The 19,632-nt window shown below is 32.7% G+C and overlaps 1 protein-coding gene across 1 annotated transcript; it reads right to left on the reverse strand.

Annotated features, from left to right (window-relative positions):
- Positions 1 to 2,020: 2,020 nt before the first annotated feature.
- LOC107359831 (uncharacterized) lies at positions 2,021 to 18,991 on the reverse strand. Its single transcript, XM_015926407.3, has 3 exons — positions 17,851 to 18,991; positions 13,073 to 13,453; positions 2,021 to 3,684 (listed from the first exon to the last, which is right to left on the reverse strand). Exons 1-3 carry the CDS (start codon positions 18,363 to 18,365, stop codon positions 3,009 to 3,011), a joined length of 1,572 nt encoding a protein of 523 aa, XP_015781893.1. The 5' UTR covers positions 18,366 to 18,991; the 3' UTR covers positions 2,021 to 3,008.
- Positions 18,992 to 19,632: the final 641 nt, after the last annotated feature.

Genomic DNA, 19,632 nt, shown 5'->3' on the forward strand with positions numbered 1-19,632 from the left:
TTTGTAACATTGATCAAGTATTCGTTTTGTGTTTTTAAAGCTTTCTTGTATTCTGCATTTTGTGCCGTTATTGATTCTATCACGGGTCTAAAATCGATCTCAGGTGTCATAACACTTTTATACATGTATGCTACTCCTGTAAGTACTACACCTCCCACCACGACAGCTGTTGTCCCAACAGCTACTGTCGTTAAGGTTATAATTTCTCTTTTCAACAACTGTGGTGATTTTTCCTCTTTAGGTATAACTGTTCGAATAAATCTAATTGGCTGAATATACTTTTCCTCAATGAATTCTGAACAATAATCCTGAATAGTAAACAAGTATTTTCTTATAACCGGGCATTGCAGGTTCCTCAAGGGACAACCATTCAGAGGGTTTGATCTATTCTTTATTTCCCCATATTCATCTTCTTGAAACTTCAGCATTTCTTTGCAAGGATTTGAGAAGGCTAAGATTATTCTTATTTCTTGGGTTGCTTTTCTTGGTTTGTGTTCTGTTTCTTTCCACAAAATTGTATCTCCCGTTATAAAAGGATTGATTTGTCCAGTTACCAGACAAATTAGTCCTATCAAAAGTATTAAGGAAATTGACAAAGGAGAATGATAAGGTTTTAGTTGGTTACCATGCACTCTCCTGACTCTATCCTTTTGATTCATGTGTAAGATTTTGTAAGTAGTTTGACCCATTTTATCAATGACCTTATAGGGGCCAGTGAATCTAGCATTTAATTTTTTAGGACCCGTTTGGTTCTTATATAATACTTCGTCTCCAATACTGAATTGTCTTAATTTCTTTTTATCATGTTGCACTTTTGATCTGCCATTTTTTTGTGTTTTTGGCCAAACTTCACTTGAAACTAAAGAGATATTTTTAGCAACATATTGCAGTGTACAACCTATAAAATTCATATTCAAGATTCTGATTCTTTTGCCCAGTGTCATACTTTTGATCACTTTAACCACCTTTAAGCTTAACCCAGTCTAGCTTTCACCCAGTCTATAAAACATGATAAGGATTATATTCAATATAAATTTTGAGTTTATGGGACGAGCACGGCGAACAAGTTAAAGATGAGAACTTCTCATTGAGAAGTTATTCGAGAAGGGAATTAACAATTAATGGATCTCTATTATCGCACTTGTATCAATAGGTGTAAGTTTAGATACTTAGTAACTGCGGTTATCAAGGCATCAGTTTTCTGAATAAACGGTATTCATCTATGCAATCTATACATCATGTAAAGAGGATTGGAAGTAGTGAAATTTCCATCAACCTAAATGCTTGAGAACTGCAGTTAACTCTGGAGCTTATAAAAATGATAGGGTCATCCATTAGATATGGAAAGATCGTTTTTGCCAAAACCCAAATTTATTCAATCTCTAATATCCAAGGAGAAAAATGACTTTTTTATGAGACCACCTTTTGCTGTGCAAAGAGAAAATAAAGTTCTGTTCAAGTTATTTTCATGAATGAATGAGTCAGTGAATATCAATATCAACTTGAAATTAAATTTGTAATCAATAGCATTTTGTGTTATTTTTCATCTTCTTCTTCATACCATCAAAGGTTATTCAAGCCAAAGCAAAGTGAAACATTTAACTAATGAACTGAATTGTGACGATTAACACTATTCAATGTAACCTTGCGCTCTCCTTGTTAACCAAAAAAAAGTAATCTAATCTGATTAATAACGGTTTAGTGAACAAGTTAATAGCAATTTAATCCAAGTGATGAAAGCTAAAAGATACTGGAAGCACATCAAAACAGATCATCTTCATTTTAAAAGCTTAACAGATTAACTTGACTGGTCAAGTGTCTTTCATTGAAACCATGATAATATTACGACATTTGATTCCCTTTCAATAACACGTAAAATCAACTCAATCATGCATTTGGTTTGTTGGGCCAAAAACCATTTCCAAAACTTTTCAATGTTAATCTCATTAGAAAGACAAAAACCTGAATGAAGCAGAAATGCATTCAACTGAATATTCAATGAAAATGAGCAAGAAAAGGATTGACAATATAACTGTTTTATTGAAAGGTATGAATGGTGAAAATGAATATCAATTCATTGTGGAATGATTTTTTAATTTAATTTTGTTTCGCTTTAATTGTTAATAACTTGAACTGTTAAGTTTCTCCATTTAGTTAACTTTTTGTTTTCAAAATTTGGGCTTTTCTTTGCCGTCAATTTATTTGTCTCTGACAATTGATTAATATAATACAATAAAATGATTAAATTGAATCTCGATCAAATTACAAATTAAATTCAAGGTGACAAAAATGAATAGGAATGACTTTTGTGTGTGTTTTCACATAAATTAACAATGCCTAAGAAATGAGTCTCGTTAACATCGTTTTCATCATCGCTCATCGGCCATCAGTTCAACATCGAGTTTAGTGTTTCCCTCTTTTTTGTTGTCATATTGCAGTGAGTGGTCATGAATCATGAAGTGACTGTACCAAGGTGCTAATCAGTTGACAGGTTTGCCACGTTACCCCTGATGGTCACCGTTGGAAAAGGAACACAAAATTATTGCTTCAACGTTTTAGCGTCTTTACGTGCTGGAAAATTGTTCAAATTCATCTGCTTCTTTTTATCATGTTCATCATTTTTTATTCATTGAGTATTGTTCATCATTTGTTTTTGGATTGTGCTGATGATGGTAATGATCATGATGACAAGTGCAAGGAAAAAAAGCTTTCGGATGAACGGCTCAGGGAAATTATTTTTATGCTCAAAACGTGTCTTGAAACTTGAACTTGAACTTGTTGATTAGCACCAATGTTCTGTCAAAATTTTTTAGATAATTCTTTTTTCTGTTGCTCAATGATGAAACGATTTTACTGGAAACGGATGAATTTATATAAATTAAAGGGTGATGATGATAGGTTGGGCTAGGGGTGGTGATAGGTATGTATAATATGTATTTATAATTTGGGTTAGAAAAAAGAATTGAAAATTTTTCTTTTCTTTTTTTTCTCTTTATCTTTTTCGTCTTTCAGCACATTGGCTCGTTGAAATTGAAACGTTTCAGCTCATTGGGAGCATATGCCATGGCTAGTGAATCACTTGAAAGAAGACTTGGATGGTGATGTGAGTGATGATGATGGTGGGACTGGAGGTGAGGAGGAAGATGATGATGTGAGTGACTTGAGGGATGAGCTGAATTGGATGAGACGGTGGAGATGCTAGGATTGCCTGAGATTCCAGTGTTGCCATCAAGTGATCCTAGGTTACCTCCAGTTGACGGTCCAGTGACTGATCCGTTGGTTGAAAGTGAATGATGATGAGTAAACTTGAAACCTGAATGGTGGTGAGGATGGTGATGATGATGATGGTAAGCTGCTGCTGCTGCTGCGGCCGCGGCTGCTGCTGCTGCAGCTGAACCACTGGACATGGATTGGACCGATTGATGGTAGCTTGCTGCCATGTTGACTGCATCAACCATTTCACTTGAAGACGATGAACCATTGGTACGACTCTCGGGTAACAGTGTGGCACCCAGTCCAGTAAGACTGCCAGTTGGAGTCAATGATACAGAAGCGCGACTTCCACTTTTAATCAAAGGCGGACTCTCACCGCGCAAGGTAACGTCACTTGAATGACCAGAGTTAGAGGAATCGTCCAAATTTTTCAACTTTGAACCCGAACCATTTCCACCCGACTTGTCCCCACTAAAAAGAACCAAAAATAAAATATTAAAACCAAGTCAAAAAACATTAAAAAAATATCAACAAAAAAGTCTTTTCGTTCCTAAATTGACTCGATAATTTAACCATTTTTAGATCAAAAATTGCGAAAAGAAAAAGAAAATATCGATCTTTTTTCAATAAATGTTTCAGATAAATTCTGGCTGAAAATTTTAGATGTTTGAGTAACACTGGAAAATGGAAACTTTGAAATCTTGAAATTCTTGTTTCAATATTGGAATAAAATTTTTCATCTTTTTGCAAATTCCGTTTGAATTGATTGAAGAGATTTCCATGAAACTCGATGCTTGGAATGAAATGAGAATTTAAATTTCCATTAAAAAAGCACAATTGTTCAATATGAAAATCATGATAGCACGAATGTAACTCAATCTTGATTGAATGATAAAATGAGCAATAAAAAGCTGATGAGAAATTTTTTGCTTTTAATACTAAATAACAACTAAAAATCAATTCATTCACATGCATCATCATCCTAATCATCATGAATGAATTTTTCCTTTTTTCTTAATCATTCTCTATAACTTGATTTTCTGTACTTTTTTCTTGATTCCATTTTCTCTCGCTCTCTCTCTTTAATCCATCGATCCAATAGGAAATTTGACACTTTTCATCTTCTCTTCCACTTTTATTTCATTTATCATCATCATCGTCTTTCCTTTTCTTGCATCTCATCATTTCTAGTTTTTCCAACGATATTGAATTACCTTTTTTTGCTCGACAACTTGCTCCACTCTTTTGCTGATGAGAAAAAACACATTTCCACCTTTGAGCAAACTTTTATTCCTTCCATTCATCTCTTACCTATTCAACTTTGCTCACTCTTCTGGTCTTCACCGGTCACGGATGAAAGGCCTTTTTACCTTTGCCGTTGATCATCCAACTTTTTTTTTTCTTCCAAAAACTGATTTTCTCTTCATTCCATTTCCAATTGTAACTTGATTGATGCTACGATCACAATGCAATACTCTTATAATTATCTCTATCATCATTTTCATCTTTACACAGGTAAAAGAGAAACATGGCTTAAAGGTAAGGACAAAATTAACTGTATCTTTTCTGGATTTGCTGATGAAGGCTCAACATTTCAAGGTACAAAAGGAACCAGCTTGTCCGAATGTACAAAGATGCTTATAATGATAACGATATTATATAAAAGCAAAAAGGAACCCTAAAATTTAAGAAGGAAATTGATCATTATCAATTGTCTATTTCATGTTTCTTTTTGTTCTGTCACAATAATGGCAATCATATGAATGGACTTTTTGTAAAGGAAAGAGAAACGAGGAAAAAAATAATTTTTTTTCTCTCCATTTTTTTGTTCCTCTCACAATAGGTTCAACAGTTGATTATTATCACAGTTAACAAGCTGATTAACTCTTCTCTTTACATTCATTTTCAACATTTATTGATTACAAGAAAGTTATCAAAAGGAAAAATAACATTTCACAGTCAATCATGGTGACAGATTATCTTGTGAAAATTTAACCAAGGCAACGTTTTGAATCTTGTGACCATAATTGCTTTCCTTTGGCTATTTATCGCTTTCATTAGATGGTTCAAGTTTTCAATAATTTTCTTGAATGTTGAGGAAATAATCAAGAATGAAATCATAGAATCATCAGTACTTCAAAGATGAATCGATCCAACTGTTACTTTGTTAACAGTACATTTGACAGTTGGCGTCAAGCAACATCAAGATTTGATAGTCTCTTATCAATCTAGATTTGTTCATGAGATAAGTCTTTCTGGTCACCAATCAAATCAAACTTTTGATATTCAAACGATTTGTTGTGACGTAAATCTTTTAACTGCCGATCCAAGTTATGTAATAATTGAACTACTGTATCGAGAAGTTATGACACATAAGCGCGAGTGTTGAGGTTAGGTTAGCTTAGGTTAGCTTTAACTGATTTAGACCGATTTGTAATCTAATCTCAAAATTTTTGTTAATTTTGATTGTCTTGATTTGTCATTGCTTTCAATGGGTTTTCCTATTTTCATTTTAGCTTTCTTATCATTTTGATTTTTATTTTCACCTTTTTATCACGTCTTATCACTCACTTCGGCTTTTGAGCTAATAAGAAATGTCCAATAAGAAATGGCCTTTTCGCATGAGAGTAAAAATTAAATTGTGTTTGATTTTATCTTGATAACCATTCCATTTAACTATGAAAACTATGGAAACTCATTGAGCTTCCTTATAGCACAAGAGCTCAGAGTAGTTGCTCTTTTAAGCACAAAAATTAAGCTAAATGCATGAACGAACAAAAGGGCTACTTGAAAGATTTCTGTTTGTACTAGTTTTACCTTTGCAAATGTTTTGTTTTTGAGCTCGTTTTTAACTGAACATTAGTTGGAGAAATAAATTTTGAAGCCATTTCTCTCTTTTAAAAGTGGGCAAGGAAAAGGCTAAAAACGGTTCACTCAACAAAATATGTGTTACAAAATGCTCTGAAAGGTCAGAATGATTTTGTGAAATGTGATATTTTCTCAACATCAAAGTGAGTGAGAGAGAGAAGAGATGATACAGAATCTCTATCTTCTTGTGTCTATCTTTTCGCTTCAACTTCTCCTCATCTATTTCCTTCAAAAGTTTAGTGCGTTTAGTTGAGGCTAGTTTTGCTTTTGCTTATGTCAACAAACCTTTATTCCAGTTGGATGAACAGCTTACATCCTCTCTGTAACTTCAGATAAAAACTGTACTTTTAGCGTAAAACTATCTCAACAGAAGTCCAAAGTTATCATAATTGATTCAAACACTGTTTGAAACCAGAAAGAAGCTAAATATTGTGTGTAAAAAATATGAGAAAGAGAGAGCAAAAAGAAGGCAAAAGCAAAACAAAAATTACACAAAATAAACAAGAAAAATATTGAAAATCTTTGTGTGCTTCTGCCCTGGTTAATGTACTAAAGAGCTTCTCAGAGTGCAAAATGATAAACAAGAAACTTGAGATTCATTATCATTACCAAAATCGTGTTCTTATTATCTAGAACAATGTTGATAAAGAACAGAAAAGATGAAAAGGTTGAAACATTTCGTTGGTCAGTTTTGCACATGGAAAACGATAAGCACTAAAAACTGTCCATTAATTATTCAATTGAGATTTGGTCAGAAAAGAGCATTTTGCAAATTCAAAAACTGAGTTTGTCTGAATGTTATTGAGTCATATTTTTATCTATTCCAAGTTATTTGAAAAGTTCAATATTTTCCAATATTCAATCGAGTTTCTTATCTCAACATCGAGAGGGAAAGCCAAGCTTGATGAATAGCAAATGAGATGCACACTTAGGTGTACATCAGGTATTATTTATAATCACTTTGGACCAATTTAATTTTAAAACACACGATCATTATCATTGCTTGTAAAGAGCTTGTGTGGTGTCCTAGGTGCGGCCAAGGGTTAACAGCAGCAACAAGCAGTCAAATTAACCCAACCTGGTTAAGTGATAGGCAAAGAGCAACTATTAGTAGCACCTATTCAAAGTGAGTGAAGAAGAAAGTTTCAACTAAAATTGGCCACAAAACAAAAAGCACCAATTGAATGTGGAAACAAAATTGAAGTGAAAAGTGAAAAGGAAAAAGTTTTACCCAAAAAAAAGATGAAATCTTCCCATCTGATTATAAGGTTGTGAGATAATTATTAACTTACCTTGGATACAAAATGTTGAAGTAAAGTGAAAAGCATAATAAATGATAATAACAGTTATTATCGCCATTATTATTACCGCTAATAACAAACTTTTGTGGTTTGACTGTTTGTTTACTCGACCATCTTCACTATCATTATCATGATAACCATCATGTAGCAACTGTAAACAGTTGTAAGTACAATTGCAATTACTAATATTTAAATACTAATCAACTTTCAATTGAGGTAATTTCAAGAGTCGAGTCAAAGTGAACAATTGTTACATTTATTAATTGTCAAAGTGTGAATCAAACTGATTATCATTTTCATTGTTATAGAGTTACATTGTTGTCCTATAACATGATGATGATGATGATGGATGAAAGAGAGATGAAAAAGAGTGCCAAATGATGATGGGCAGAGTTGCCATGTTTTGCTCCTCCTTCAATATACTTTTGTACCTTTAATCAGATTATTGTTGAGATGATTTGATTTTATTAAAAAAAGCAACATTTCAACAACTTGTATTTGCCTTGAAGCAAATCTTTTTCATCATAATTTTTCTTCCCTTTCTGTTCCCGATTCATTGTCAACAATTTTGTTGGCTTTCATTCAAAATCAAAAGTTGGAAACAAATTAAAGTTTAGTTTTAAGGAAATCACAATTCAATTCACTTTTCATGTAAAACTTAAAACTTTACAAAACAAAAAGAAAGAAAAACTTGAAAAATCTTCAAACATTGAAAAACTTCAAAAACTCACTTTTGTTTCAAAATTAATGACTTTCCTCGATTCGTTTTTGATCATCGATTTTCGACTGACAAAGAAACTCGTGAATATTGACTTGGGTATTTGGACAACTTGGATCGTGGTCTACCTGAGAAATGTTCATTTCTTTTCTCAAGTCTATTCGAACTTAATTTCAGTTATTTTTCGTTCTAATTGCAAAACTAAGAAATGTGAAAATCTCTTGATTAGTCTTTTGATAAGTCTTTTTGTTGCTTGTTTTTACATCGATTTTCATCGAAATGAACCTTTCTATCGATTTACTGTTCGATTGGACTTGAATTTAATGTGGAAATTGGAAGGTTTTCTTGATGAGGTTTAATGGTTCAAAGTTTATCATGAAATGTTCAATTGAAAGTCAAGGCTAAATTTAATCTTTAGCGCAACAAAATGTGCTCAAAGTCTGAAACTTGAATTTTCCATGTTTAATCTTTTCTATTCATTGAGTGCCTTTTCTCACTTGTTTCCCATTCCATTCACTGTTCAGATCATTTAATTTTTACAAACACTTTGTTTAGCTAAATTAACGTTAATTACAATTGCAAACCTTGCAGAACCATTGACATAACCTTATTGGGCAAAAACAGTAAAAACAGCTTCTCTTACCTTTTAGTTTACTTGGAAAACTGACGAACCAAATCAGATACAAAATGCAATAAAACGGATAAAAAAAAGTTGCCCAAAATGCAAGAGAACCTTTTTTACCTTTTCACTCTGTTCTTTTACCTGGCAATTCATTTCAATGGTTGAATGAGCTTTTGCATTTTTAACAATTCTTTCGAGTTTCAATAATTCCAAATGACAGAATTAATTGGTAACAAAAAGAAGCAAATTATCCCTCGAAAACTCGTAATATTGAGAAAAGAATTGAAATTTTTTTCCAAATCTTTTACTCAAGTGACAGAAAGAGTTGCACAGTTGTGTGTTGAAAATATCCAGTTATTGAAGGTTGTTACAAAGAGCAAGATGATAATGATGATGGGAATGATAATGATGCAAGCAGAGTGGAAGAAGTTGGAAGGAAAAATAAGACGAAAGATGAAGTTACAGTGAAACTAGATATTTATGGATGAAATGGTCCTTCACTTGCTAACTACAGGTTCACCTCGTAATCTTTTTATTTTGAGGCTTAAATTAGACCACAAATTGGGGACCAACTTTATCTTTATCCTCATCTTCATTCTAGTACATTAAACTGTTTATACTCTCTCATCGGATGAAAACATCTCTTGTCTTCAAGTACATCATTTACACAAAATTTGCTCCAACAAATGATACCTTGATAACCTGATTCAATCAATAATAATTTTCCTCTCATCTTTCATCACTTCCATCATCATCATCATCAACATTAATAACATGTTCACATTTGATGACAATGAGCAAAACTAAATTAAATGCTAACACTGTTATTAGAATAGAAATTGATTTACAACTTTTGATTGTTATCATGCTTTTTTAGTGCCAAAAACAATCTCTTTTGTTGTCGCCTTTGTTAGCTGTGTTTTCATTTTGGTTAAACAAAAATAAACTCAATAGTTGATATTGAAAGTGGATCAGAGAACCAGATTTACTCCAACATTTAAATGTAAACTTGCAAGTTTATTAATGTTGAGTTGCTTTTAAAAAGTACAAAACAAATGGTAAATTGTGTGCAAATGCTATTAATAATCAATAAGCTGTATTATTGAGTCATTCATGGTACAGTTGAAATGCAAAACTAAATCGAGATGAAAATGATCTAATCAATTGTTAGACATGTTGGCTAAACAAAAGGTATTTGCTCATGTTTTTGGAGAAATTTTTGTCAATTTGATAAATGATGCAAACTGGTTCATCAAAATTGTTAATGATTGTACAAGTATTGGTACCAGTTAATTGGTCTATGGTTGCTTTGTATCCTCAACTAATTTTTTTCAAAAACTCCAATTGCCGTTGATCACGACTCAACCATTTGCAATCACATTATAATAACCAAACCCATTACAAAAAGGTAAATCCTTTCAAATTCAACGGTAATATTAATGAACATTAAAAAGCTAGTTCTAACAACGAGATATGGATGGCAAATCTAAAACTGCACATTTGGAAAATTATTTACGATTAGAGATTTGAATAGAATGTGATTTGTTAAAATCGTTTCAATTCTCATGATGTTTCCAAAGCCTGTATTAAAGACGATGTCTCTGACTTGGTCCAAACATGCTATGAGCAGAAAAAACAGATCGAGAGGAATAATAGTTTAAACAGTCCAGACGTGGCGAAAGATGAAAATGTCGAAGACCATTTCGATATTTTCCGTATAAATTAAGATCTGTGAGCCTTTCAACAATTAGATACTTTTGATTTATAATTGACCAATGTAAATGACAATTAACTATCAACATGCGATATTGTACGAGAGTTTTCATCTAATTTTTGGCGCCAATCAGCTATTGGAAAAGTCGATAAAACTACTCAATCGATAAAAGGAATCATTTTATTTTCGCTTTTGCACACTTTTTACTTTTTTTCAACTCATTTTGATGTACTTTCGGAAAAGCAAATTGATCTTTTTTTGATTAAACTTTACACAAACTGAAAACTTGAATTAATTAATCCACCCAAGCAGCAAAAGCCTTGTGAAAATGTTAATCAGCCTTACATCATTGCTCATATTGAAACTCATAATGTTACAATAATTAACCTTCAACATGATTAATTTAAAACACATTTACAAAGCGAATATATAAAAATGACTTTTTTGCTGGAAAAGCAAAATTTGAAAATTGATTGAAACCTTCTGTGTTAACCTTTATCCGTCCAACATTGATTACCTTGAGCAAAAACAAAATGAAATAATTAATTGTGTGTAATTGCAATTAAATTAGATTGTACTGAGCAAACTACAACAATTATTTGTCATGGAAATTAAAGGAAAATAAAAATGTGTTCATTGATGATTAACAGATGAAAATGATGCCAAAATGAGAGCAAAAAGTACAGAAAAGATGGCGAAAAAAGGAGAAGAAGAAGAAGAAAAAAAACAGAAAAGTTATTTGCTGATTCAATTAATTTAAATTGAACAAACCAAATACACAAGTTGCACAGTTGTTTCCTCAACTTGAAAATGTGTAAAAATTGAAACTAAAAGGTAAACGTAAAAATTGAAAAGCGTCTGAAAGTTGAGTTGCCTTTAGGGTTTCCATTGCACAGTGTCTTTGTCAGTGTTCATATAAATGTATATCTGATTCCGATTGGGCAGGGAGACGCACGTTTTCAGAGTATTCAAGTTGATAAGGTTTGGATAACACCAAAGGCAGAAAATGATTACACTTTTGAAATGAAGACAAAAAGAGAGAAACGAGGAAAAACTAGAAAAGTGAGAAATGCATGTTTACCTGAAAAAGGGCAATCAGTTGATGAGAAATGTGAGAACAAGAAAAGGTAAAACAAATTGTTAACAATTAAAGCAATTTTAAACACTTTGCTAACCTATTTCTGCCCTTTTCATCTTCATTTTGCTCATTTTTCTTGCTTCTCTCTCAGAGAAACTAAATGTTTCTTTTTGTTGTTTTTTCACGATTTTTTTGTTGCAAAACCTTCAACTTCACTTTTCGCACCAAAAAAAGGACCAAAAGAGGATAACATTTTACGGTCAATCGTTAAATTTTCCGCTTCTTTTAACCTAATTAAAGTCATGTGATACTCTCATCTTCACTGCTTTCTGTTTCTGGTTCCTCACCAACTTTCACTCTCAAACAATTGAACCTTTGTCAATCATATGCTAAAGATTTGAGCAACTTTAAGTAACTTGATGAGCTTTTTCGCCATGTTAATTGTCCATTGAAATTATGTGTTGAATTAATTTTTCTTATTTTTGAAAATTACTGGATAAATCTTTTATCTATTCAGATTTGAAAATGAGTTTCCAGAAACTCATGTAATATCGATTTCGTACATTGAGATTGACTTTGATTAATGTCTCTTTAAAATACTTTTCTGATCTTCAAAAGGTTTGAAACATCGTCTCACGACTCTTGAAAGGATCAGTCGTCTTTGGTCGGCTTTTGGTTCATCAACTAAGGAAATTCGATTCTATTAGCTTTATTCGGTGTTTTTGTTATTCCACTTATTGTCTTGAAGCATTTTAAAGTCTTCGATCTAAAAATATCTCATTTCGTCAAAGTACAGAGTTAAACAATGAAAGTGATAATTTAGTTTCAAAAATTTTCAACGCTAAATCAGTGGCGAAGGAAATCTTTAAATGGATCAGCTTTGACTTATGAACCGCGTATGGACGACTCTAAACTCGTCAAGTATCTTATCTTGAGGATCTTTTAGTCGGCAAGTTTACATCGTTCAATGTGTTTCTTCCAAAATTCAGACTCAATTTTATTCATTTTTTTAAATTCTCAGGACTTCAAGCATTTCTGTGTTTTACTTTTTACATTGGTGCTCTTTAGAGAGTTTATCTTTTACCATTAACCCTTTTGATGTCGATTTTGATTGTTCAATTGCAGGAAGACATTTAAGCAATAGACACTTTAATCAAGATTAAATCATTTCAATCGAAACAGATTTTTTGAAGATTGCAACAAAATTGCTTCTAAACTCACTTTAAATGTTGATCTAGATGGAGCATTTCTAGTCACAATAGAAAGCTAAGAATCAAAATTTGATAGAATAATTTTCCATAGGAAATCATTGAAAAATTAGATAATCTTCAGTTTTTCTAGAGATGGAAAACAGAATTGAAACAGTTTTGCCAAAATCACTCAGTCTCAGTCTCTCTAGACTATAAAGACTGGAAAGATTTTCCAGCAATAAAATGGTCAAGAAATGTCAATCTTTTGACCAAACGGCAATAATAAGCACTAGACTGTTCAAATTGATTAATTATCCGAAAAGCTTTAAATGTTGATGAAAACGAATTGAATGTGAATGTGAACTCACCCATCTTTTTGGTTAGCAGCTCTGTCTCTTTGCCTTCTATTTTTAAACCAATTGCTTACTTGGGTCGTTGAGAGTCCAGTTTGTTCGGCAAGCATCTTTTTATCTCTCGGCGAAGGATACGGATTCTCGTTGTACGATTCTCTGAGAATGTTGCGCGACTTTTCCTTAAAACAATAGGAAGTCTCCTCACCGTCCCAAATGGTTCTCGGTAAAGGATACTTACGACGAATCCTGTATTTACCAACTGCACCTAAAGGTTTGTCCCGGACTCTTTCAGCTTCCTTATAATGAGCTTTTAACCACAATGCCTGTAACTTTTGATGAGATGCTGGACTAAAATGATGACTCTCCAAAATGCGATACAGTTCCTTGAAATTTTCCCTGAAAAAAAGAACAAAAAACAATTTTCAATAAACTCGAAAGTTTCAACTCTCCTCAACACATGAATCAAGTGCAACCTTTTCCTTATCGTTATGATTGATATCTTGTAACATTCAAAATTGGGCAGAAAAAAAGTAAAGCAAATTATTTGTTAAAAGAAACTTTGAGTTTGTTTGTTTTGCAGTTCAACTGAAAACCATAGGAGATCAGTTTATCTTCAATTTTTGGGTTCATTATGTGTGATAAAGATGCTGATGATGATGAGAAAGTGCAGGGCGAATTGGAGTGAAATGTTGATAAAGTGAAACTTGTCACCGGATCTGCTTTTGTTGGTGAAAATTTTCTCTTCATTTTCTTTTTGTCTTCAGTTCTTTCTTCTTTCGTTGATAAATATAAAAAGATTGGTGTTGAGATGGAAAAATACGAGCAAAGATTAGGATGAGGATGAAGAATCTGATGATGATGATGATGAATGTTAACCTTGCGAGGCGAAGAAAAAAGATGCTTCTCAAAGCATGTTATTTGTGGTGCTAAAAATAGTGATTCACATTGGCATTTATCGTTTACTTGCTGCTTCTTGCTTTTTGCTTCAATAAAAAGTAACTTTTTAACCCGGGAAAGCTCAAGTTAAATGGTTAATCTTTTTTGACTCTTCCTGTAAAGATAACTGCAAATCTTGAGCAGATCTGTGTTCAACTGTGAGAATAAGAAACATTCAATCTTGTTAACATTATCATGTTGATTACAACAACATGGTAACAAACCAGACTCAAGTATCTTTTGTAAATGGTTAGAGTCAATATTGAAATTCATTGAATCTGTTAAAGTCGACCTTTTTTTTTGCTTCAAACATTGAGTTGCACTTTTTGACTGATGAATTAAAAACTCATTCATTTAAAATGGTTGAATTGTATTACACTTGCACCAAAAAACAATCCAAATTTATTCACATTTACTTTCTCAATTTTCATGTTTCATCTTTTTCTCTGACTACTTTCAAGCTTAATTAAATGAACATTTTCAGTTGTCATCATCATCATCAGCTTGGAATGTTTTCAGTGAAAAAAAGAAGAAAAAATGTTTTATTTTTACAAATTTTCTACTTTTTCATTGCGAGTTTGATTTGAATTCATCTATCATTTATCTGTTGAAAATGCTTCATTCAATTGATAAATTTTTGTAATTGATGAGTTTGAAAGTAAACATAGTTTCATCTTTTCGTTCTGCTAGTAAGTGTTTGAAAGTGTGAAATTGTGTGATCCAAGGAGTCGTGATGTACCTGTAGTCTGTGCTAAATGTCTGCTTGTGAAAGCTCAATTTAAATATGGGACTAAGGCATCTAATCAGATTAACTCATGAGTTGCTAAAAGCAGGCAAGTTTCCCTTCAATAAATGCGCCAAATAGCTAATCCAGAAGAGCTTTAAAAGGTTAGTCCAAAGAGTTGTAAAGTTCAGCTTGATAACTCGGATTAGCTTGGATTCAGTCAAACACAATAACTGCCGATAAAGTTGTTACACCTCTTGACAGACTAAGCAAGCTTGAAAGCCAAGGTGAAAGCACACCGCTCGTCTCTACTATCCGAGAGCTTCATATTGGTCAATCCAAATCTCTGGGTAAAACTTTGATCTTTGAGTAATCTTTTTGTTTCAATAATCCAAAACAACCCAAAGTTGATCAAAATGAACATTTTTAATCAGCTATAAATGAATGCAATCATTATGGTTAACTAATGAAACAAATCTACCAGTTTAGCGATGCAAGAAACAAAAATATTAGCTGTCGTCACATCACAATATCCATCTTAATTATTGGTTATGTCAAAAAATTTTGCCCCATTTACTTTTCATGTTGTCTTCATATACTACTTTATAATCATCATAATAATCATCATTTTCATCGTCTTCCCTTATCATCTTTCAAAAAGCTGCAGGCCAAAATGAAGTAAACTTGTCCCAAAACAAAACTAATCATCATCATAATCAGAAGCAAAAAGAAAAACTATCAACACGAAACTCTGTCGTCGGTAAAATAGGAAAAAAATGATCTGTCAGTTATTATCGACGAAAATCAGTTGATAAAGAAATGTAATATTACCTTTCCATCATTATCATCATCTTTTATTCATTCAATGTCAAAATATTGATAAAGGAAAAACATTTTCTTCATTTTTCTTTCATTTTGAAAAATTATTAAATCTTTTTACTTTTGGTACAGAAAAAAAGGAATCCTTGAAAAGCACAAAAAGTTATCATTGGTTTAAATCAAGAATCCTAATCAAGTTGTGTTTCCAGTAAACGACAAGAGATGAAACAAGAAAAAATTGTATTGCAATTTACAATCATCACAACCATCGATCATCATGTTCATCATCATTATTGAGATATTTCATTATTATCAGCATCATTAGAGAAATGAATATGTTTATTATTTTTTGCTGGTTTCAGCCATTGTTTGTCTTTGCCTGAAATGTTTGACTGAATTTTACTTCATCTTTCATAACAATCAAAGTACCAATTTGACTTGATGTAACTCTATAACTGAGTGATATTTGATGAAAAAAAGGAAGGCTTTCCTATTGAACTTCATAATTCAACAATTTGCTATAATTAATTATTTAGTGTAAATAGAGATTGGATGAAAAGCTAATGAATAACATAAAGTTGTCTGTTAGGGTTCAATGTTGACTTTAAGTAGACGAGACTGGCTGGCTTGCAGTTTGGTTTGGCGTCATTCAATGATCTTGAATTGTGGTAAAAAGATTACACTTGAAATGGTTGCAACTGATGATTACTTTCATCCCAATAAATGCCATTTCAAGCAACAGTTTACTAGTTTTTTGTTGAGCTCAAAACTTCAACACTTTGACTTGACTGATTGAAGCACGTGTTGAAGAGTGAAACAGATTATTTTTGGTCAAAACTTGGTGATAAACTAGCAAATTGTAACAATAATTTGGACTCACAGTGCTGGCTAATTCAAGCATTTTCAGTTGATTTGTTTCGATCAACATTTTGTGTGAAAGTTTCATTTTACTGAGTTTGAATTTCTTAGTTGATTATTGGATTATCTACATCGGACAAATGCTTTTTAGCTATCCTTGCACAGTTGGCCAAGAATTTTGTTGAGTTTAAAAATTGAAACGAGAATTGTTGTAACACTGATTATTTGACGAAATTTCAGTAAAAGTTTTCTTTAATAAGTCATTTCAATCTGTATCTTTCAACTTATTCCTGACCTCAGGCTTCTTTTAAACTAACTAATTTCGTTTTCATTTAGTGACTAACCCTTCATCCAAAGTGAAATCTATCTCTCCTTATAGTGGTGTTTGTTCAGTTTATAAAAAAGTTGAATCAACATATGGTTCATTCTGCTGATTATTTCAGATTCTTTGCTAAATCAGAATCATCCCAAGCTATTATGACAACCTAGCAAGTCATTGCATCGACAAAACAATTGGACCTCACAATGGGATTATCAATTGAATGGGAAAATCATTATGCTGGTGGTTAAAAGGATGTCTTCAGGTTAACCAAAGGTTACAGAAATCCATTAACTGGAAAGGAAAGCCGATTAATTATTCCAGTTTATGGTTTCGATTAAAACACTGACCCAAAAGATTTACCATCCATATGTAGCTGTCGATATGGTCAATACAAAAGTCTCCAAATACGCCGAATTGTTATCATAATGGATTGTGTAATAATCTGATTGTAAATCAACCTTTCTAATCAACCTTGTAAATGCGGTGGAAAAAAGACATTTTGGTATCAACAAAAGCGACAGTAACAGCAACAACAAGGCAAAAGGACATGCAAAGGAGATCAAGACATTTAAATTTGCCGTTGACTTCCGATGAAGTTAAATTACTGTTGTACCTTTGACATGGAAGCACAAAGCTAACATCATAATCATTGTATTATAATCAACATACAAGCATACTCGTTTATTGTCCTAAAAAGGACAAAATGTCGATTGTTGTTAACAATCTTAATACAATTGTTATTAACTTAACCACATGAAAAAAAGGTTACCCTGAGACAAGGTTGTCACAACCCAAACACCTTACCAAGAAGGTCAACATTTTTACAGTCAAATGGCAAAGGAGGAAAGCAAAGTTACAACCTGAAAGGTGAAAAACATTTTGAAAACCTTCAATGGAACATTTACTCGTCTTTTTTGCTTTCAAATCATGTTATTCAGGACTCTCCAACAATGTGAGTTGAACAAAAAAAATATTGACTCCAAGTTAATAATAGTCATTTCAATCTGTATCTTTCAACTTATTCCTGAACTCAGACTTGTTCTGCATTTTAAATTTTCGATATCATTTTATCAATACCAAACTCATGTGCAACTCATTGATCCGTGTTAATGTGGAGATGGCAAATGGACTTACCTATGAAAAGCGACAATTGCTTTCGCCTTAAGAACGGACTCATTTTTTTGAAAAGGTTCACATGATGGAAGTGACCAGAGGAAACGTGCTAACCTCTCAATACTTCCAGACTGTTGAAGAACCTCACAAACACAGGCGACTTGTTCCTGGGTAAAATGAAATGCGGGTAACATTGATGATGAAGAAGATGGTGAAGATGATGATGTTGATGAAGAAGGATAAGATTTTGAATGTAAAGATGGTACACTTGGAATTGGAGATAAAAGCGAATTGCAAGAGGACGACGACGATGATGACGAAGACGAAAACGTCGGAGAAGATGAAGAGGAAGAAGATGGCGATGAAGAAGATAAAGATCCTGGTAATGAAAAAGGGTTGACTGTTTCTAACGATGAATGGTAATGAAAAGGGTGAGAAGCTGAATCAATTTGATTTGACAATAAAACTCCAACATTGGCACTCATAGAAGCCAATTGATTAATCAATACAGAATCCGAAATGTGTCCCATAATCATTACGATGAAACATTGAACCAACCATTAGAGTGGATAAAGTGGCAAAGTAAACAGTTAGAAACAACAATAAAATGAAGAATCTCATTGAACATTGAAAAATAAAACACCAAAAAGGTTGATATAAAAAAAACAAAACAAATCGACACCAGAATTAGCTGAAATTTCAAGAAGAAAAAAAATCACTCAGACAAATATTCAGATGAACTCGATCTTCAATTGAAACCCAAAATACAAAAGGGCAAAATTAATCAAATTTGATTGATGTTTGTGAATACACGAAAAGAGGAACCCAAAACAAACAAATTTTTGAACAAAGTTTAAAAGAATCGTAAATTGTGTAAAAATGATTAAAAAGTTGAATTGAAAGTTGATTGGTTTACATGATGCTAATGAAGCAGCTGATAGCGGATGAATGTGTGTACAAAAGCACAGAGAAAGAGATGATAAAAAGAGTAACAAGAGAAAGAGCAATTAGTGATGATGAGCAGATAGACAGAGGGAAAAGAAAGAGATGACGAACACGGTAATAAGAGAAGACGAAAACGTGGTTTTAAGTGACACTACATCATTGATGATAGTCGTGCTTTTTTTCATCAAAAATATCATTTGGAGTGAGTTGGAGAGAGATGAAGATGAGATTGGAGGAGTGATTTAGTGAGTGAGTAACAGTGCGCCTTCTCACCTGAGAAGAGAGGAAAGAGAGACGAGAAACTCCTCCTTTGACTAGTCAAGAGTTGGCCTGCCATTGGTGAATCGGTTTACCTTTAATCAGCGCACTTGAAGGATCCTTACAAAAGGCGGTTCCTCTCGAGACTCGACTCAACATTTTTTTATTGGTTCAACATCTTTCCACTTTCCTTCTCATCTCACAATGGATCATCACTCGAGTCTCTTTTTTATTCATCATCTTTATCATCATCATTACTGATTGCCACACACTGATTCGCATCACTTTATCATCATCATTTCCTAATCTTTTTTTTTACTCTTTCATCTTTTCTTTCAGAGCAATCCTTTATTCATCATTTCCTTTTTCCTGTTACACCGTCTTCATCACTGATTCACTTGGCTTTCCACTCATTTTGAGCCCATTTTTCCTTCTCTTTACTGGTCAATGCAAGTCCAGTTTTGTCAGCACAAGTCTTTTTTTGTGTTGCTTTTTTATTCAAATTGATGCTCTTTATAGAGTTTAGTTATTGTCATTAACACTTGATGTCGATTTTGATAGTTCAATTGCAGGAAGGCATTTAAGCAATAGACACTTTAA

The sequence above is a fragment of the Tetranychus urticae genome, chromosome 2, assembly GCF_039701765.1.
Source record: "Tetranychus urticae isolate SD_2017Ah chromosome 2, NJAU_TeUrti_SD_1.0, whole genome shotgun sequence".
Taxonomy (NCBI): domain Eukaryota; kingdom Metazoa; phylum Arthropoda; class Arachnida; order Trombidiformes; family Tetranychidae; genus Tetranychus; species Tetranychus urticae.